This window comes from Melanostigma gelatinosum, assembly GCF_949748355.1.
Source record: "Melanostigma gelatinosum genome assembly, chromosome: 10".
In the NCBI taxonomy this organism is placed as follows: domain Eukaryota; kingdom Metazoa; phylum Chordata; class Actinopteri; order Perciformes; family Zoarcidae; genus Melanostigma; species Melanostigma gelatinosum.
In genome coordinates this window covers 15,169,596-15,191,448 of record NC_136643.1, presented here as the reverse complement: position 1 = coordinate 15,191,448, position 21,853 = coordinate 15,169,596, and the positions used below count along the sequence as shown (strand labels likewise).

The following is a 21,853-nucleotide window of genomic DNA, read 5'->3' as shown; positions in this document are numbered from 1 at the left end:
TTTTTACTCAAAATGAATTTTCTGTCAGTTTGTGTGTGTCCACTGTTTATTTGTATCCTTTATACGCGCCTGTATGTTTATGCAGTAACTTACTGATGTCTATCACACTGCTGGGCAGAAGGTCAGATGAAGGCCCATTGCTGGTTTTCACCGTCTCTATCGCCACCTGTATGTCGTCCATCCACTTCTCCATCTCCATTAGTGAACTAGAGTGAAAAGCACACACACACGGATTAAATGCTCAGCATGTCCTATTATTAGTCCCTGCAGGAAGGCCTGCTGGTTAGAAAGAGTCCAGTGAACAAGAAAGTCAGAAGTTGGCTCCGTGTTAGTCCAGGTGTCCTGCCAAATTTTCCTTAAAAGACACAAAGACACCATCTGCACTTTCATGGAAACTGGCTCCCAAAACGTTAGTTTGAAGGCAGGAGAGTAGTTATCTTTTATCTTTGTCACAGTGAGAAAAGTGGCAAAGTTAACAACCAAGAACATATGGCATAAAAAAATATATATGTTGATATCAATCTCGCAGTTAACACATTATTAATAAATTGGTAATTGAGATTGAGTGATATAAATGATATAATAGATGACACTCACACTTTATGCATATGGTCTTACATACATATACATACATATTGCATTTGCATCTTCACTACGTAAGATATTCAGCGCCTTATCTTTGATAAATGCTTAATTCCGGCATCTTTTTAGGAGAATATTGACTATATATTAATACAAATGTTGATTAAATATTCTTTTTTAAACCCCAACAACATGCTTTTTGAATTTTTGTTTTGTTTTTCTGTAATTAAAACTATGATTACAAAACTTCTATATCATAACTTATATAATTTATTACAGTATTAAAATGTGCAGAGAAGCTTTATTGCTGTAAGCTCAAGGTGACCACCATACATGGAAGCAACTTTGATGAGAGTATCAGCATTTTTATCACAAAAAGACTGTATTTACAGAGATTTTGTAAAGTGAGGGCGATAAAAAATAAAAAAAGATTCTAAGTGGAAATTACGCAGTTGCTGATGTGTACGTCTTCGTTTTTCTGTCAAGTCTTATTTTTGAGAGCTTAACTGCATCTTACGAGACTTAACGATTCTGAAATCACGACACTCCAGAAGAAGACATGCCACACTTCGCTTTGGGTTCATTTTAGGTCCAGGTACAAGGTGTGTGTGCACTTAAGACAGCTGTTCTTACCTTGCTGCCACCACCACAGACTGCTGCCGTCCAACCAATGTGAAGGCGTGAGGCACACCCCACTCATCTTCACTCTCTCTGATCTGGAATAAGAACACAGAAAAAAAAAACATGAGAGAGCAGCGGTATCTGGGACAGCGAAGACCAAAAATAGACAGAAAGGGAGAGACGAAGGGAGGGCTGTTGAAAAGGAAGTGAGAGAAAAGGACGTGTAGTTGTCCTGATAGTGTGTGTGTGTAGTGAGGTAAGACGTTGAAAGAGCTACAGTACAGCTGTTCCAATGAGGCGGCTCATCCTCAGTAATGACAAACTGGTGACAGCCGTTTGACGCACTTACCGTCATGCCATGGAGCAGCAGCTGGCCGTGCACTTTGAACTGATTGTTCGCCATCATCCCTCGACTCGTGTACAAAATGACGTCGTTGAACTATTTAGAGAGGCAGGGAGGGAGAAAGTGGAAAAAGTAAACTATCGCCCTTTCAAACTAAATACCATTGAGGTTGTCTTTGGTTTCAAATGACTAAACTGAATGTGTATCGTGCAAGCCACTTGTCATAACAAGCACAAAGAAAAGTTTGAATGTAAATTGTACAACAGCCCACCACACATGCACACTTCTCTGATCCAAAAAGAAAGTGGGCGTTACCAGGAAAAACATTCGTTGCTGTAGGCCTTTTCCAGACAGTTTGCTGAGGCAGCCTAACCTGACGAACTCCTGAGAAAGAGGACAAAGAAAAAGGCATGCATATATTATTTAGACACATACTTCACACGGTGTTTGTAGAGAATTTAAAAGCTTTGCCAGTCCATTCTTCCAAGCCTTAAACTCACCCGACCAGGAACAACAAGATTGTCAAGGCCAATCAAATCCTTCTTCAGCTCCAGAAGCTTCTGGAAGTTCTCCATCTTGATAAGGCTTCCCTGGAGCTGCTCCACCACCTCGGACACATCTGCCAGAGCAGCTGCAGACCAACCAGGGGCAAGAGATTATTGGAGATAGACTGTTGAGATTATTCTACAGCACCAGAAGACTTCTATAAATGTGCCTCTTTGAACACTGGGCCTGAGCGTAGTACCTCTGCAGTCCCTGAAATCCACATGGGTAGCTGGATAATGTTTGCACAGGCGCTCCAGGATCTGCTTGTAGTGACCGAGGCGGTGCAGAGGCCGCAGAATGAAGACGTTGAGGGGGACGTAGCAGACCTTTTGCAGCTCAAAGTCCCTGCAGAGACCCTCCAACCTGCGGGATGCCCTGCATGCCTTCTCCAGCTCCAACAGAACTTCAGACTGTTTATGCAGGTTTGCTGTCAGGGGCTGTGGATTAAGTTGGAATATGGCACATATAAATGAGTATGAAATTCATTACTGTAATAATTACAGATGTGCAAGAGTGGTGCCTCACCTTCAAGCCTTGAAGGTTCTTCAGCATGACATCTCCAATGCGCTGGTAGTCTCCTTTTATGTGAGCATTGGAGCGTCCCTCCCTAAAATAGATAAACATGAGCATGTTTTTTTTTTTTTCAATCTCTAAAACATTATGGAGCCATTTGCAGACCGTGAATTACGCTCTACGCAAAAGCACTTAAATTAGCTCATTGATGATTCAGACGAGCTGTAGCTTATGCAAGATGGAGAAAAAGATCCACCAGCAGGTGTCTCCCTTGAGCATTACTTCCTCCACACAAGGTGCAGGAGTTATTAATGAGCTGCCATCACAGGATTCATTCAGAATATCTTATTATTTTGGGACAGTATTTTAGCAGTCACTCGAGGAAACATCCACACTGTAAAACACATACTTCATAATCTATGACACCTTTCTAATCATGCTCACAACTACAAAAGGTACATCTCCACCAGAATATTTGAGTATGCAAAGCAAAAACAAAACAAAAGCGACACGTGCATTTCTTTATCATTTGCATGAACATTTGAATGTGATTCTTATCAGCAGAGTTGACTGAAATATCACTCTCAGCTTTAACTCAGAGGACAATGTGCAGCCGAAATAGCCTTTGAAATAAAAACGCTTCATGTCTGCAGTTCATGGCCATAAATTCTGACATGAGGGCTTAATGCATCACTGCCTGCATATCTGTGTGTGTGTGTGTGTGTGTGTGTGTATTAAATAAAGCACAGCTTCATTAAGGAGATCAGACAGCAGAAACCCAAAGGCAAGAGAAGGCCGGCCGTGGTGCAGCGCGACTGTTTCCATGGAGATGATAGCTCCTCGGGTCATCTGAAGGCGCCGGGTTGCCCTCTCAGACTAAATGCCAATACATCTCATTAATATAAAGGGGGAATTGTGGTTAAATTGGGTTACAACCAAACCACCACCTTCACTGGACAGGTTCTGAACCCTGCAGGGACCTTTTTGTTGTTTGTTTTTTGGAAGTGAAGTGAAATAGTCTCACCACAGAGCCAGCCTCTGCTCCACCTCCCTGAGAAAGCCTTCGTGGAACTTGTGCAGAGGCTCGAAGGCGGAGAGGACGGTGTTCTTCAGAGAGTCTGGAGTCGCCTCGTCTTGTCCTACAGCACTCTGGAAAGACTGACATCACACATACACACACATTCAAGCAAGATACTATTTCGTTTTACATTAAAAGGGAAAACATCCCGCTTCACGGCTAATGCAGCAGCGGCCTCTCACTGATGCATTTCTTCAGCTCAAACACTGTAAATACGTTTGAATATTCGAGTCAGCCCAGAAACTGTAAAATGAATGTATCCTCATCCATGACATCCTCTTCGCTGGGATTTAGGATGCCATTTGTGCTGTTGGAAACAAAGCCAGTCTCCAATACAAGCATCTCATGCAACATGCAGCCCCCTGGACTAGACTAGAGACTAGAAGTACAAGAACAGGATCTCTTTCAGACATGCTTGACGAAAAAGAAAAATACAAAAAAAAAGTAAAGGGAATAATCTTTAAGGGAATAATTCTACTCCTTGTCCCTCAATAACATATCCAGAATATGTATCCATGCAAATGTTTACTGCTCGATACTTCACTCCAATTCTCAGCGTGTGTGCATCAGAGGTTTCAAACTGCCACGTCACACTTGTCAAAGTCAAACATTCACGTAAAGTAACAATACGCAAAACATAGTTTTGAGTGCTGGCGGATCATTTCCTGGTTGAGTGAAAGCCACCATGTAACATAGCTCACTTGGATGATATGCAAAAACTGTAAGATTGGACAAATCATGGATGAAATTGCACTGCTATGGTAATGTCTCGATGATATCAGTTAACGCGTGTCCTGATTTTCTGGTCTCAAGTTTCTCACAAGCAAAGACTCTTCACATAATGTGTTAATGAAGACCACCAAAAGACCTTCATCTGCTGTTACACTTCAGTCTTGTGCCGTCCCTAATGGAAGAGTAACACCCAAACACTTTCATCACCATCGCGCCGTTAAGTCAGAGGGAAGTCAAACATTGCATGTTTTGCCACAGGGGGCATGAAAATAGCGTTATTAGGCTGACGTGATGGGAAAGGAAAGTGGGTTTTCGGCAAACATGAGTGTTTCTAGAAGGGCTTGAGAAGAAGGGCCAGCTGTTGTTCGGATGACTTCACCCCAAACAGCAGGACCAGCCAGTGCATGGGAAGAGAGACATGGCACACACACACAGCTGTAAAAAGAACGAGGACACGAGCCAACCCAAATATTTATGAGACGTGTGAAAGGCTTCTCTGAAAATCACATGACAGGAAAAGCTGCAGCCTTTAAAAACGCCAGTGAAAAGGAGTCATGCATTTTCTCCTGCGGTGAATCAGACGACAGCGGAGCTTCAGTACGGCCTAGTGAGAGAACATCCTCCTCGCTCTGGGTGAAGGAGCTGTGTAGCGCACGTTCAATATCCTGTTTTCTGCTGCATTTCCTTTGAGAAACTGTCAAACCAAATGGTGTCCATGCTTGTACCCGGCCAGAGTAATTTAAAGGAAGAGACTGGAATGGGGAGTCACATGCAGAGGGAACATGGGGCTGAATCTGTCCATCTCTTTAAATACAAACTCAGTTTAGTGCCTTAAGTGAGAGAGATAAATGCATTTCAGAGCGCGGGTGTGGGGAATGAATAAGAAATGAAACCGCATCTGCCAAAGTATCCCTGTGTCACTGCCTGTGTCTGTGTTTTGGCGGGCGCTCCGCAGTGGAGCAGATAACCGGAATAATCAATGTTTTCTCCCCAGAGGACAGTGCAGGAAAACAAACAAACAGTGGAGCAGCGTGTTGGCGAATAGACTTTTTCTTTTGTTTCTTACCACAGTCACCACCTCCAGGTCCTTCAGATACGTCCTCTCTGTGGTCAACAGCTCCTTGGCGATAAAGTAGGCCCGATCTGTTGGGAACCTCTGCAAAGAGATCACAACAGAGAGGAGACTGTGAGCAAGAACAAATGAACCATCCAACTATAAGCAAGTCTGGCTGGTGTAGTGCCTGTGTAACCTATTTTCTCTGAGTAGACTTATAGGAAAACACTCAGCTTCAGTCCCTGCGGAGTTATTTAGGACAGGTAATCTGGATCCAGTGATATTTTAAGTATGCGACACTGGCTTTGTAGCACAAGTTTAGTAAAAAAAAAACCTCATTGAAGCGATTTATTATTGCTTTTCTCAACAGACGTACCACCAACTCACTAACCTTCCTTCGAACCTCGTCCTCATCGTCAGTGCGAACGCAGCCGGCGTCGTACAGCAGCGGGCTGGTGAGGGGGGACAGTTGCCGGCCGTCGGGACTGTGACCGCACAGCTCCAGGGACTTCTGACCATTGACCATGCCATGCGAGTGGCCAGAGGACGCAGACAGGTGAGGGCTGTTGGGCACCACTCCTGCACGGCATCAGCAACCAAAGTGAGGGGAGAAAATACAAAAGTTAAGTCATTCAAATAGACACGAAAACACAACAGGGAATCAGATATATTCTTAGCCTTTGGTCTCAGATGGGTTGTATAAACAGCCACTATTGTAAAAATCGAATTTCAAACTCGATTTTCTCTCATATATAAACATGTAAATGAATATCTTCGGGTTTTTGAATCATTGGCTGGACAAAAAAGAAGTCACCGTGGACTTTTTTCATTACTTTTGGACATTTTGTAGAATAAACACTGAATCGATTAATCAACAAATCAAAAAAAGGTCTAATTCCACAGACACTCTGGGGACATTGTTATATGAATTACACATTCCAGCATTTCATAATCCAACATGGCAAACATAGCCCCTTGTGAGACTATGCCGGCTACACCAAACAATATGAACAAAAACAGTCTGACCCAGGACCAGAGTCTTGCTCTGTCTGTATGATCGAGACATCAGCCATGACTCACTCCACAGTCCAGACACCTCCGGCAGTCTTCCTGCAACGTCAATCAATACGCGAGCCGAGACACATACCAAAGGATGATCAAGAGGAACAGCTCGCTTAGTGTCGTCCATACTGACAATGTTCACTGAGCTTACTTACTATGTTTTAGCTGCAACTTGCCCACCTTTCACTGCTGTCCTCTGGTGTCTCGACACAAACACAACAGTGATTACAACACGAACCAGCTCAACGGACCAGCACGACTCTACGATCACCTCTACGGAGGGAAGGAGTGGAAACCACATGCACGTCTACAAGTCTGTTACAAGTGAGAATAGAAAGAAACGGCATGGACACGGCTATCCGCCAACACTACAACACTACAGGGAGAGTGAAGAGGGAATCTACAATGAGCAGCAGACAGCAACTAACCGGGGTCTCAAAAATAAGATTTGGGAAAACCTCATGTCATAAAGGTCATCTTTATTGACTCTAAAAGAACATAATATACATTGTTAAATTAATATAAGTCTCGAGAAAAGCAGCATTAAAAGGTCAAAGCCAGGTGACACTGAAGGGAAGGTGTAGTAAAAGAAGTGTGAGCTCAAGAGCTTACCCAACATTAAATATGAAACAGATCTTTAAGAATGTTCAAATAAACAGCCTTTGTGACCTTTTATGATTTTGTTATTGCCGTCCTGTAAAAGTCAGTTGGTAATGAGAACACACTGTGCTTTATTCAGTCCATGAACGCAACTAAAGTTCAACATCGATTGACTTGAAATAGTGAAACGGTGAGCTGTAAAAAAAATACTGTATTTTAAAGTCAGCAGCAAATCACACTGCATGATTTCCTCGTCATCAAATCTGCTCTGACATCACATCCTCCAGTCTGTTGTACTAAATTGTGAATTTGCAGTGAAGTGACTGCAGAGCACTAGCTGTATATTACAGGACATTCAGTGCATGCAGAGGGCAGACAGAGCCTGGATCTGGTGTAGCACAGCATGCAGCGGTAAAACACCCTGAAGGAGGTTGGAAGAACAAACGTCTCCCCCCACAGACCTGGGACCTGATGCCGAACCAACACGTGTGATGATTTGGACCAAATTCACGCGCTGGTATTTTCAATCTGATCCAAATGACGTAGTTTCCGTGCGGCAGAATGTCATTCCAGGTGTGCGTGAGAGCTTTGTGCACCAGAGAGGGTTTCCTCACACTGCAGTGATCCAGTTACTCCCACAAATAAACACATGTTCTCTTTCATTGTGCTGTAGTAATCTATGTCAAGCAACTTTTTTTGCTGTTAATAATGTTAATAACCAGGAGGCAAAATGTCTACTTGAACATGACAGTGAAACACCTTTATTGCAGCATGGTCTAGACCTGCTCTACATGAAAAGTGTCTAACTTGTTATGATTTGATGCTACATAAATAGATTGTGTCGGGTACGACATGCAACTACGGTTGTAACCGGGGACCTTTGAAGCAGGCTGCTGGGGTGCCGATTGGAGTCTTATCATGTCCATGTTGATTAAACAATATATAATGATAATTTAGAAATTCAAAACACATCTGTAATTGAAATGGCTCATGAAGAAAAGAGATCGATCCTGATCCAAATAAAACAACAACATCTCATTCTGCTGCTTGACGTCAATGCTAAAAAGGTCTGGGAGCACAAAAGCAGCCCGACAGTGATGGATGAGCCGAGAGACTGGAAGCTTTGAGGTGTTGCCCATAAACTGCCTTTCACACATACAGGATTACTAAAACCTGCTTCTAGTTTCCTATATTTCCTCAAGATGCTTTTCATCCTCGAGCTGACGTTCTATCGGCTCTGGAATAATTATCCATGAGCTGGATCATTGCAGGGAAGCTAACCCAGATTCTGGTGATCTTGCCTCTTTCCACCACACAAGACTGTAGAGTGAGCGACAAAACAGGTTCACATGCAACAGAACAAAACAGAAAAGATTTGACAGTTTCATGCTGACAGACAAGAGTGCTTACATTGGACAAAGAAAGAAAAGAAAGAAACAGAAATGTGACATAAAGATCATCAAACAAACACAAATAAACATGAGGGCAGAAGTGCAAAAGAAATCTGGAAAAGTGGTCAATAAATAAAAGTGCAGTGCCATTTTGTTAAGACGACAGACCTTTGCAATATTTGGAAACGAGTGTAGATTTAGTTGACGCTATGGCTGTTTTGGATATTCAAAAAGGTATAGTGAGCTTATATTTACCGTTTTATATCTCATGCCAATTCCTACCAGCTATGTGAATAAAACATGACGTTTCTGTTTCAAGTTTGCATAGAGCAGCAGGTAGTGGAAACATAAACACTATTGAATATCAATCAGGTGTTCATACTCCAACACCTTTATACAGAACTTACTACTCTCACAACAGATCCAAGCCAGACGTAGCATCAAAATACTTTAGGAGCCGTGGATGTACCACGATAATGAGTGCAAAGTGTGTAATGTGCCACATTATACCAACTTAATCAATCTAACAGAAAACAGAAATGTCTGTAGACTATAATGAAATGATATGGGGAGTCATAAGGCATCTGAGACCTAGAAACTGAACGAGTCACGCTGTGGTAGACCCTGTTCTAAATGTACAATGAATGGAGAGAATGTAAGAAAAAGTGCAACTGTAACAATACATTTTCCTTCGATCATTCTCAAGTTTGAAACGGACAAGAACAGAGCCACGAATTCCCTGAAGTCTGCAGTTTTTAGTAGCTGTTCAAATCCTAACATGGCACTTGTGTATTTCTGAAGAGACCTGTGAATACAATCAAAGAACTGGGCGGCTGAAAGATAAACCTCCTCAGTGTAACAAACAAGAAAACCCTGAACATATTGAAATCTCGCCTCCCGATGAAAAAAAAGAGTCTGATGGTGGGCTCAAAAAGTGCTACTAGTAGGTACCGCTGTGCTTAACTGTGAACATGGAGCGTGGAGACCGAAATAATCTGTCACCCACTGAACCCTGCTTTTCATCTGGACCCAAACTAAACCCTTTAAACTCTCCTGTGGAGATGGTTTGAAGCGGTCTGTGCACTAACAGCTGAAAATCTGTCCTCCTCATCACTGAAGGCACGGCATCCGTCCTCATCTGCCTCCTCATCTAGCTGGAGGCTGCCAAAGGAGAACTTGTTCCTGGGTATAGGGGAGGTGGAGTTAGCCTCCACTGGATTACCAACCATCAGTGGGCTGCCGTTAGTCTCCATCTCAGACTCACTGGACTCTGAACCACTGGTAGTGGAGCAGTCATTCATGTGAACCGGGCCCACGTGTATGACACCAGCCTGCCCTAAGCGTTTCAGCCCTGGACTGGCCTTGGACCTGCCCGCTACCGACAGGCCATTGGCCACCATGCGACGCTCAATAGCAGCCATACGTTCAGCCTGAGAGAGGACGGGATGCGGTTCTTGCCCTGGGGAGGACGTCCCCTGGTTTGGGTCTGCCTCAGAGTGGTGACGCACTTTGTGGCGCTTTTGTAAGTGAGGAGAGCGGCTTGGGACTGAGGAGCATGTGCCGTCCTCGCCGTGAGGGGCAGCAGAGCTGAAGCCGTTCTGCTCAGCGTGACTGAGGGAGCTTGATTGATAATTGTCCAGGGCAGGACTGGTGATCCCACTCCTTGAACCCATGTGTGGGGCTGTGAGATGGCTGCTGCTATGCCTCTCTCTATATTGGGCACTGAGGTCCACCATAGCACCATGGACGGGAGTCTGGTCAACCTTTTGGTGTGACTGCTTGAGAGACTCGTCCAAGTCAAGGCTCACGTTGAGCGATTGCTTAGAGGAGGAAGGGGGCTCCCTGAACCTCACCCTACCAAGAAACTGCTCCTGCAGAGCCCCGTTTATGCTTCCAGAGCCAGACCCACAGCGGAGCATGGGCCGCTCCCTGTGACTGTGATTCAACCGTATAGCCTGGTTATATTCACTACCTACATCACTGCAGTCAGTGAAGGGGATGGAACAGCTGTTGCCTTTAGCAGTCTGAGATGCTGGACCTTTACTCAGATGTTCTGGGTGGGTCTGTCGTGTCGAGCCTCTTGTCTCCTCGGTCCTGGAATCAGATCCCGTTCTGTCCTCGTGGCCGTTTCTCTGGTGAGACGGGCTGGCCCTGGTTGTCCTCGAGGCAGAGGGGTCTTCTGCACTCACCAACACCGACTCCTTCCAATGACGGCGAGAGGGAGAGTCTAGTCTCTCCGCGGGAGCGCCACTCTGACGGAAATAGACAAAGGCAGACAATTAAAACATTTCAAGAGTATAATTATTTTTTACTACGTTTGATTTGATTGTTAATGGTGTTTTTAATGAACTCTATCTGACTTGAAAGTAGCCTGTAGAGGTTTTGACCACCTGTAGGGCCATGTGGCGTTGTTGCATGCCCAGAGGATCCACATGTACAAGCATATGTGCACGGGGGAGGCAGAATACACATCCCCGCTGATCGACAGTTAGTGGCGGTAATGTGCCAATAAATGTAGCAAGACCCCGAGGCGATGTATATGTAAAGGTTAAAGAGTTTTTCCCTTTTCCGATGTTTGGGTTCAAGGACAGAGGATGTCTTCTGCCGTGCAGATTGTAAAGCCCTCCGAGGAAAATGTGTGATATTGGCTATAGAAATAAAATTGAATTTTAAACCTGACAAGGGCACTGAACCCAAGACGTCCTTCTATTTGTTTGGTACAAACTGCAGTGACCAGAGGTGTGACTTCATCTCTGAATAGGACTTCAACAGGAGGTTTGACAGCCGTTTGTGCACCGTGGCAGGCTCAGACACACGTCCTACAGCGTTTATCGACGTTTATCAATCAAAATAGTTTTCATCTCATTCACAAGTGTCTGACCAGGCATGTATTGAGTGTAATGTATTGAACAATATTCCAGAAAAAGTACTATTGAGGCTTTTTGTTGTGTGACTGGAAGCACAATATAATGACCATAATACGCTTCCTATGGTGACAAACGACGCAGATAATTATCTGCTGTAAATGCATGAAAACACTGAGTCACTCACTTCTGTTGGCACTTCATGGTGGCGTGGACAAGGCAACGGCGACAGGCGGATATTGTGTTGTTGGACCCGACTGTGTTTCCTGTCAGACAGGATGTTGAAGGTCAGCGTTACAAACTCCGAGCGCCCTCGCCTCGACCAAATGTGTCAAAAACATGTCGCCGCCTTTACCTTTCAAACGGGATCTTTTCAAACTCAGACTCCCTCACGTAATCAATCACCTGCTTCTGTGTGCGCCCGCTGCAGAGACAAGTGGAGGAGAGACGATAACTCTCGGAGAGCCGTAGTCGACCGTTAAGTGATGCGGAGACAGCGTCGCGTGGCCGCAGTCTTGAGATTCTTAGAGCAGCTTTACGATGCAAACTTACCTGAATCTGAAGGAGGAGCCTCGTGTGAAGAGCACCGGTTTGGGCTTGGGCTTGGGTTCCTCAAAGAGGCGGAAGAAGGCGTGGTACTCGACACAGATCTTCCAGAAGACTTTACAGCAATCCCTGCTGCCCATCAAAAACTCCAGACTGTCCTGATATGAACTCTGGGGTACACACAAACACACAACTTACACCACCAAACACTGATGGATGTTCTATATTACACTGTGCGATTCACTTACATTTAGATCTGGCCTCAGCTTGATGAGGAAGCGTTTCCTTTTGAAGCTCAGTTTACGCACTTTAGACCAGTTGAAGGCGTTAATCTTTGTGTGCCCCTACAGTGACAAAAACAACTTTTTTTACCACTGAACATATCTTCTGAAGCACAAATGGCCCACAAGTTTTCATCCCATCTGTACCATGCAGACGACTTATTACACCAACCACCCTTAACACAGCACGCGTTGACCTGCACACTTGTGTGACTGACCTGAAGGACCAGGACACCAGTGTGCGCCACAGCCAGGCTTAGCCTCGTGCCCTCACGATCCTTGGCAGGGTGGAAGCGAATCCCATACATCTCCAACCTGCGCGCCACTTCTAGTAACTGATAGTCTGATTCTGCTGGTGTTTGACCGCTAGCAACACAAAACACAACAGTTACAAGTTAGAGAATAAGGCTGGCGATGTTTTACATTCTCCTTTTTGACAAATAATCCCATGAAAAGATAAAAATCGACAAACAACGCATGCCACTAATAACAGTTTTTGTGTAGTAAATAAGCGAATAAGCACATGTGTCTTCGTTACCGTGAATGTGCGCAGTGTAGTTTATTTGAGTTAATTCTATACACACCATCCTGCTGCTGTAAATACTCCCTTGAGCACCACATGTGTAGTAATCCACAGCTGAAAATAGTCCTCAACAAATGCACTCTTTAATTAAGTTTCCTTCACATTTGCAATAAACTACAGTGCCCATCTTTGGGTCTTTTCATGAGATTTGTTGAAGAAATATACATAGAGGTATATGAATGTAGGAAACATACAGAATAAAACACAGAATCATCGTTAACTTATCCATAAATGTGTGTTTTGGTATTGTAGAATGTATTTTTAAAAAGGACTGGAGCAGGGAGGGTGACCCAGCTACATTAAAACAACTAATCTTACTTGCAGGTTTTAACACAAGTGCACACTGTAGTATTCATTATCCTTTCAGCAACTTTTTGGACAAATCAATTAAATCCCAGCTTATCGTCCTGCTGTGTGTCTCACTAATTGAGGTGAAAAGACCAAGTCTGAGTGGATCCAGGTTTCTAGTGTTTATCTGAGTTTTGGGAGCAGTGGCGGAAGGTTGGGGGGGGGGGGGGGGGGGGAGGGTTGCAAATACTAACAAACCTTCCTAATTCTTATCAGTGCATACGCCTTCCTGTTTCCTGTGTGGTACTTAATAAGAGACTTAACTCTGCATGGCACCCAGCCAAAAGAGCAGTCAATGCTAATGGAGCTCCTTTCCTGTAGCAGCTGCCAACTATGTGTCCACCTCTGGCATGAGCCCACTGTAACGTATAGGTGAGACAAGGGTTGCCAATGCTCGGATTCAAATACGTGCGCTGATGAGGACGTTTTGAGGGAGGATGGTGGGAGATTTGGAAAGCTTCCAATAATATACTCCCAGCAGCAGCATACCTCTCTTAAACCTGAGGCTGATATTTCACCTCACACAAACTCGTGCATCAGGTCAGTAAGAATAAGCTCTTAAAAAGTCGGTGTTACCTGTATAATAAAACTACGGCGGGACAGTTCTGAATCAACTGATCCCATTCAATGGTGAAGAGAATAGTTTTTCAGCCATGGTTTTGGTGATGTTATGAAGAGAGCTAAAAAAGAACCTATGACTGCATCAAAGAAATGCCTTATTTAAAGATGTTTGCACACCTCACAGTACTCCAGTTGCAGAAACTCACATATTCTTTGAGTGAAACGCCATGATCTTGTCAATCAGGGGCATTTGTTCTGGGATGTAGTTGTTGTTGAGGAGGTGTGACCGGCACTGGCTCTCCTCAAAGTCCCCAATCTCAGCTGAAGAGTGAGGAAAAGAAAGAGAACGTTAATTTTATTGTAGAAAAACCTGCTACAAAATAATGACGTGTGCCAAATTAAAGTAAAAAAAACAACACTTAAGGAAACACATCATGCCCATTTTCAGGTTCATACATATTTTTCTGATTCTAGTAGAACACATTTACATGCTTTAGTGTTCAAAAACACATCGTTTCTCATGCACTCCCAAAAAAGCCCAGTCTGCTCTTATTGGAAAAATATGACGCAGCTTTGCAAAGGTACAGTAGGTCTCAAGTGACATATGACATACTTTCTGATCTAAGGCAGCTTACAAAAAACTGACTGGGTTGTTCTATTTCACAATTAGGCACTGCAGAAAACAGGTCTTTCATGATATGTCCCTTTCAAAGGCCACCAGAGTAAGGCAAGGCAAGTTTATGTGTATAGCACATTTCAACAACAAGGTAATTCAAAGTGCTTCACATGAAACCATTAAAAGCATAAAAACATAAGGCAAAAGAAAAGGAGATTTAAAAACAATTAAGAACATTCATTGCATTAAAACAATTTCTTTTTTTTTTTTTTAAAACAGTGTAAGAAATAAAATACAGTAGTAAAATGCAGGAAATTGATGAATATATTAATTGAATGTGGAACCTTTTTGCCACTTTTTATTTCTTTCAGTTTACCTTCTAAATCCCCTCGTAACATTTTAAGTTTAGCGGCACTTAATGAGCCATTTTCTGGAAACCCAAACTCTTCTGACGAGTATGGAAGACATTCCAAACATGACTCTCTGTGTTTCTGTCGCATTAATTCAACAATCGAACCTTCCGGTTCCGCTGATTTTGAACTTTTTCCACCCATGTTACCTTCTGGTGTGGATTAAACTACACCAGAGTAGATTAAATGCTCCTCGTCACAGATTCACCAATTCTCTGAGCTCTACTGGGATGAACACTTCTACACTGAAAGACATTTCCTTGTGTGAATAGACTTTATTTACTCTTTTGTTGATTGTCTACTTTAGATATACGGTAGACACAAACATCATGCGTGTTGTCTTTGCTTTTCTTCTGGGGAGCATTCTCAGGTTATGAGAATGCTCAGTATTTTCTACCACGATGTGCGAGGCTGTTCTGAAGCAGTTCTGCAAGACTAATAAAGGTATCCATAGCAACACACAGATAATCAATTTGCGATGGTGTGCGCAGTGTGCTATATGCCAACATTTGATGATAAGCTCCGTGTGAAAAAAAAGAAGCATAGTGCGTCTTCAAAGACAGTTATCTGATCAGTCGACTCTTGAGCTAAATGAGGAAGCAGCCACGAGGAACTTACACTGGACAATATGGGAGACCATCAGCGCGGCACTGGTGTCATTGCAGGTGAGACGGCCACAGGAAACATCCTGTTTGATCTGGAGGGCAAACAGGTACCTGGAACACACACGCAAACAGTTTTCACAGATTCAATAAGAGGAGACGTGGTTGTGGTGGTTTCTGAATTCAAACAGGACATCCAGGGGGAGTTGCTGCGACTGAATTACATTTCTGATTCTCTATAATCTACACTGGTTCTTTTAAGTTCACACAAGACCTCCAAAAGAAGTTAAGCCAGGTGCACATTTCCGATTCAGTAATTAATAAGTTGAGTAAAGTCGAGATTTACTGACTCTTGTGTTACAATGCTGCTTCTCTTGGATTCAAGCCAGAGCAAGAACTGATATCGTCTGAATAAAAAGTATATCAACAGGGTTAAAGAATAAGTCATTATAATTAAGTATTAGTTGAAACTACAAATGAGTGAACCAGTGCACACCCAAAAGTCAGAGGTCCATGGATACAAAGTATTTCATCAGTGGACATGATGACACTAACATAAGCGTGTCAGAGGGACATTACTGTCTGTATGCCTGTTATTTATCAACTCTGACTGTGAAAACATACAAGTCATGATGAGTCTGCTCCACGTCGAGGAAACAGAAACCAGAAAATCATTAGCTCCATGCTAATCTCCTGAAGGCTAAATCAGAAACATGGCAGCCATGACACAACACAAAGCAGAGGAGGGAATAAATCATCTGGGAGCCGAGGCATATTCTCACTTATGCTTCGGCAATCACTCTCAGCCACAATTTAAGTTATTCACGTTGACACAATGTAAATAAAAGCACATTTTAATGCCAACTCGAGTATAAACTTAACATAGGTATAAAAAATAAAAAAAGGAGTGAAATTATGTGGAAAGGAGCTCACCTGGTTAGCTCCTCCAGTAGCTGGGCATGGTCCGGAGGAAAGAACTTCACAGCAAACCTCAGGATTGTGTGTTTCGGTCCTGTGGCGCAAAGAGGAGTTTTGTAAAAGTCCACCAAAATAACCATGAAGCCGAAACACCGAACATTATAACCTTCACTGAGGTAGGATTCATTGAACTGTTGCATTAGATTGCATTTGATTTAGTTCACATGGATCTGTAGTCGCTCTGGTGAGCTGATTTGACGGCGATTTTCTACAGATAAAACAGTGAAACATTCAACGAAAAAGGTGCCTTGAAATAAATAAACCATTTAGAAACACTTACGTCTGAGCTGCTTGATAATGGGCTTGATATGGTCTACCCAAACCTGTGTGGAGGGGGAAAAAAAGATTTAACAAAACATCACCAAGTAGGCGATGCTAATTCTGAGATGTACAGGAAAAGGATCTGATTTCTTCATTTTCATCCTCACTCACCGTCATCTTTTGATGGTTCTGAAACTCCAAGCCAAAGTAGTCTCCTTCGATGAGGTTCATGTGGGAGCACACCAGGTCCAACAGCACCCTGCCTGAGGCTTTTTGCTGTGAACAGAAGGTAAAGAAATACTGGTTAAAATAGCACCAGTCCGCACAGTAACCATCAATATCGTTATCTGAACTTTTGTTCTTCAATACATGTGACATTTTATACTCCTATGTAAACGGACAACCACATTTCCGAAAAGCCCAACGATAAGACTTTGACACGGAAGAGTTGTGAGAGACAAACTAGACCTGTCAAAGCCCGTGGAAGTTAATGTCACTGAAATAAATGACTACTCTGCTATCCTCCAGCCTTCCATCCTGGCATTCAACAACACAGCAGGCCACAAAAAGCTATTGCAGCTGGAGGGGGTTGGACCTAGTCTTTGATCTGTGTTTTCCGTGTCATTGCTGTCACTGATGATGGACCAGCGGCCTTTGAGGCTGATGCAGTATCAGGACGGGATAAAGACTCTCCCTGACCACCACCTCAGTCCTCACTCACCCAACATACAGAACATATAAACCCTTTTAAGATGAACTTAAGAGGCCCACTTTCTGACACGTGACAACACCAAAATCTCAAAAAGCCACCGCAACTTTGGAGCAAGAAGGTTCCCATGGAAGGTCAAATAAATGTCAGGAATTTCCACTGAAACATGTCTTGTTACAGGCGCCCAGAGGAGACACAGAGCTCTGTCAGGCACAACAAGAGTATTTCTGCTTCCTCGTGACTGTTTTGCACCAGTGTGCAGCGAATCACAGCTACAGAATGTGTTTATTGTAGCGGTTCCCCCCTTGGCTTGGATAATGAGCCATGGCTGCGTCTGAGTACGTTTCAAAGAGTTTCTCCTCTCCTACTTTTTTTTGCACAAAATGACAGCAACTACAAGAATTCCCTTCATACAGCTGAACTGTGTTGACATCCTCTTTTCATCAGACAATAAAGGGGTTTGCCTGCGTGTAAATCTATGTAGTGTTTCAAAGAAGGCAAAGAATGACACAGTTTGAGTTCCTATGAATGCTTAGAGAAAAAAAAATGAAAGCTCTCCCAGCTTAGTGAGAGGGTTTACACTTCCACAACCGAATCCATAATCTTCCCCAAACATGTCTCACACCCTCACCGCTCCTCCCCAAGTCTGTCCTTCCTGTGTGCAGCGCCACCATCTCTCTCCAGGCTGCCCCATGCAGTGCAGAGGGCATCCCAACACCACACACCTGCTGTTTCCATATGGTGATGCCGCTGATGAGGGAAGTCACAAGAAAGCTGGAGGGAAAGAGGCCATCAGCCAAAACACTCCTTTCACATACACACAGTTTCCTGATAAACCAGCATTCTCTTTCCTGCACTGATTTTGACAAATGTGCTCTGTAGAGGCTGCAGGAACAAGACCAGCAGAAGAAACCGAGCTCAATACAGTGAAGGCTGAAGAGTGTTTCTGTCTCACTGGGGCACTCTCATATCCAGCCTTATAAATCAGCTGTCAGTGTAAAATGACCACGAGCCGAGCAGAGATGGGTAAGGCAGAGGCTGATTACAGAGGGCTTGATTAAATGCCGCTGTTGCAGACCGGAGTTATGGCGCTGCTGCAGCCGACACAATAAGAGCGCCGTCGTTAATGAAGCACACGTCACAGAGACAGAGATCTACCGTCTTCATGACGCGGGCACTCAGAGGACACAATTAATAACACAGTCCTCAGTCTAAAGTCTCTACAGTGCAACAATGGCACAATGAAACATGACATAAGAGCGACGCTTTACACAACAGCAATATACTCCGGTAAAGAAAAAAACATAAAATAGCACAAGACAAAAAGTACAGAAAAGCATGTGGACAGTTCATCTCTGAAACATCTGATCCATGGGCCTTTTTCACAGCAGACGGTTTGATTTGTCAAAGTAGGAAAAGCACAAGTGTCTCAGTAAATCATGACAACGTGTACAATAGCAGGATCCGGAAACTGAAGCAGCGAAATAGAATTCAGCCATCGCTCATTTTATTATTTACACCTGTGATGTTTCTACTGTGACCCGCCAAAATGTCTCTCGTGAAAAAGGCCACACACATGTTATTGATAGCTGGTAATGGCTGCCAAATGCTAACAATACTAAGGGTCCACAGCCAGGCTAGCAGATGTGTGAGGCACTGCTTTGAGGTAAATGCTAATGTCTGCAGGCTAAAAGAGACTTGAAATGTGAACGTGCTGGTGTTTAGCGTTCAGTGGTAGTCCAGCATGTTAGCATGCTGGTATTAGCAGCAAACACAATGTACAGCTGATGTCATATACGTTTTGCGGGAATTTTAAAACCAGCAATAGCAAATTGTTTGGTGTCTTACGGGCAACTAAATACATTTTGTGTACCAAATTTCATGGCAATCCATTCAGTATTTGTTGGGATATTTTAGATTTGACCAAATTCCAGACCATTCCTAGCTTAAACGTCTCACTTAAGCTTGCTGTTAACTCAAGTTAATTTAGAAAGCTAGACAAAAACAGCTGAACCAACAGACTGTATTCAAATCAGTCTGTTGGTTCCTGGTTTCCTCCTCCAAGTGCTCAGAAAGATTGGAAGCATAAAGATAGTTCACTGTGTCAATTCAACGTTATTAAACCATTCATTTTTACTCATTATAAGAGAAAATGTCTTTATTTTCCTCATTCTGATGTAGACTCTGAACTACACCAATCATACAAAAGTTCCCACCGTGACAACTGTGCACAAATGCAGATAGATTGCAAATGCACGACTGTGACGTCTTCACTCCGACATGCAGCTGACAAATGACTTCTCATCCATCTTTCCGTACATGTGATGCGGCATTTCCCCCCAGCACAAAGGTTACAGTCTTAAAAAAACCATCTTGCTCAGAGGATGACATTTCTTTCCACACCCGCAATGCCAAGAAAATGTCACCAATCTCCCTTTTTATTACCTCAATCTATAAAAGCACTGGAGCTAGTTTACACAGGAGCAGCCAATTCCCGAGAGTGAGACACTGCATGCTGATTCAGAGGTCTCGGTCCCAGGCCAGGGAGTGTCTGTCTAGGTTTGTTAGGCATGAACACAGGCTCATAGGACGCTACTACTGTCTACATGTGTACGAGCGCTAACACGCTCGCCTCGCTACACTGACCTCCACATGCTCCGACTGACAGAGGAAGGCTAAATAAAGATGACAGCAATGTCTACACACATGTCCACTTGGGTTCCACTTCAGGGTAGAACAAATACACCCGTCCCTCTGTCCCTCCCTCCCTCCCTCCCTCTCCCCCCCTGCCAGAAGCCCACCTCTTGTTAGTAAGCTCCTGTCAGCACAAAAAAACAACCCATAAAGGTCAGGTGTAAAGTAGCTTTGTGATCCCTCTACTCTTCCCCTCCAGGAGTTGTTGGTATGGTCCACTTCATCTGCAATAAGCCAGGCCGGGCAGTGCTCACCAATCTCTTGCTGGGGGAGTGTGGTGGGTGGGTGGCATGGGTGGGAAACAGACTGCCAATGCCTTTAGGCTCCAGATAGAACAAAGAGAATGGCTGAATATGTGATTCCTGGGAGTACAATAGAGGAGGAGTTGATGTTTTTAAAGCCAGGTAGTTAACCTGGACCGGATATCAACTGGGATTTTCAAAATTTGCTTCACTTTAATCTTCTCTTGTGTCTTGAGAAACGCTGGTCCAGTGGCCGCTGCTGGGTCAGCTATATATCTTGACAGATCATGGAGCCGTCATCTCACGGCGGGAGGTTTTCAGCTGTGACATTCAGCAACATCCCAGGAAGCTGATCGAGGTCAAAGACGAAAGAGAATGTGATTTTAAGAGCAGAATAAGCAAATGTAGTGATGTGGGAAAAGGTCACTTTCGCAAATTCAACTACCTCCAGTGCTGAGCTGATACAGAAAACATTCTCAAACTGACTTCTGACACCTAGAAACTGTCTTCAGGAGATGAATTTTCACATCTGTGCACGTGTGAAGTAGAAGCAAAGGTAAGCCCCAGAAGTGATTTCAGATACTTTTAAGTGAACCTTGGTTCTTCTGACAACACGGCCCAAGGCCGAGCTGAGATTACAGAAGGGCTTACAGTAACAGGCAGATACATTCCCACACTGAATCCTCCGCGTGCTGTAATTTAAAACATATGTGAAGACTGCACTGACTGCCCATCCCATACTCCATGAGTTCTGTCACAATAAAGCAAAAAACGAAAAACAGCCGTTTAAAGTACCTTCCAGCCTATGTAGGCATCTTTGCATGTGCTTGAGTGTGAGCATGTAATCGCAGGAGCAAGTGTATATGGTGTGCTGTAAGGGAAGGGTAGGACAGAGAGGTCAGTGGCAACTAAAGCTCATTGAGATTCAGGTCATGTGCTGCAGAGATTCCCAGGGTGACTCGACTACAGCGGGAAGCTGACAAAGAGAGAACAGCGGAGGGAAGCCAAACCTGCTGATAAGCCTGTCAAATGACCTGCATACCCTCACAGCACACACGGACATGTGACCGTGCAAATGTTTGCACTAGTGCGTTCGTAATTAGGAGAGCTTTAATATAATTATACCGAAACTAAAACATGACGCCATACTCCGCAAAAGACCATTCAAAGCAGTGCAACATTTACAAGTAATTCAATTATAGGCTTTTTCCCACATTTGTTTTGTTTTTCTTCCTGCTGCATATGAAAAATAAACAAAAAAAATGAAAGGAAAAATGATGATTGGACTGCCACAGCTGTCAGAATCATTCTGTCACAGTAAGCCAGCCTCCAGGCCCCCCAGAGGACAACCATGAAATAATGTCCCCCGGATATAATAGGGGCTGAGATGGAGGTAGCTCCCCTCAACAGTCCCCCCCCCTCCTCTTCCTCCTCTTCCCCACTTTGCCTGCCTGACCTCCTCAGAGCCCGTCTGGGCTGCTAGAAACATATTGATTCTGCATAAAGAATAATTAAGCGTTCTGTCGTGACCGCTGTGCTGCTGAATACCCAACGGCACATAGCTCTGGGGCAGTTGTGCGAGGACCCCCCACTGTTAGTCAGAGCGCCATAAATCAGAAGAAAGATCTAAACAGTT

At 43.8% G+C, this 21,853-nt stretch overlaps 1 protein-coding gene across 5 annotated transcripts in view; it reads right to left on the bottom strand.

Annotated features, from left to right (window-relative positions):
- Positions 1 to 21,853, bottom strand: part of LOC306783876 (FERM, ARHGEF and pleckstrin domain-containing protein 1) — a 47,178-nt gene that overhangs the window by 5,574 nt on the left and 19,751 nt on the right. For 3 of the 5 annotated variants that reach the window (XM_079277706.1, XM_079277709.1, XM_079277710.1), the window contains exons 3-23: positions 16,744 to 16,848; positions 16,592 to 16,634; positions 16,267 to 16,345; positions 15,350 to 15,447; positions 13,912 to 14,026; positions 12,432 to 12,579; positions 12,181 to 12,276; positions 11,939 to 12,102; positions 11,742 to 11,810; positions 11,574 to 11,652; positions 10,495 to 10,774; positions 5,861 to 6,048; positions 5,482 to 5,571; positions 3,630 to 3,763; positions 2,618 to 2,699; positions 2,292 to 2,529; positions 2,047 to 2,177; positions 1,862 to 1,930; positions 1,553 to 1,642; positions 1,216 to 1,298; positions 94 to 206 (exon numbers count right to left, since the gene is read on the bottom strand). In XM_079277706.1, the coding sequence (XP_079133832.1) occupies positions 94 to 206; positions 1,216 to 1,298; positions 1,553 to 1,642; positions 1,862 to 1,930; positions 2,047 to 2,177; positions 2,292 to 2,529; positions 2,618 to 2,699; positions 3,630 to 3,763; positions 5,482 to 5,571; positions 5,861 to 6,048; positions 10,495 to 10,774; positions 11,574 to 11,652; positions 11,742 to 11,810; positions 11,939 to 12,102; positions 12,181 to 12,276; positions 12,432 to 12,579; positions 13,912 to 14,026; positions 15,350 to 15,447; positions 16,267 to 16,345; positions 16,592 to 16,634; positions 16,744 to 16,848 (2,494 nt within the window). The remainder of the gene's footprint in view (positions 1 to 93; positions 207 to 1,215; positions 1,299 to 1,552; positions 1,643 to 1,861; positions 1,931 to 2,046; positions 2,178 to 2,291; positions 2,530 to 2,617; positions 2,700 to 3,629; positions 3,764 to 5,481; positions 5,572 to 5,860; positions 6,049 to 10,494; positions 10,775 to 11,573; positions 11,653 to 11,741; positions 11,811 to 11,938; positions 12,103 to 12,180; positions 12,277 to 12,431; positions 12,580 to 13,911; positions 14,027 to 15,349; positions 15,448 to 16,266; positions 16,346 to 16,591; positions 16,635 to 16,743; positions 16,849 to 21,853) is intronic. The other 2 variants (XM_079277707.1, XM_079277708.1) reach the window with 2 other exon arrangements.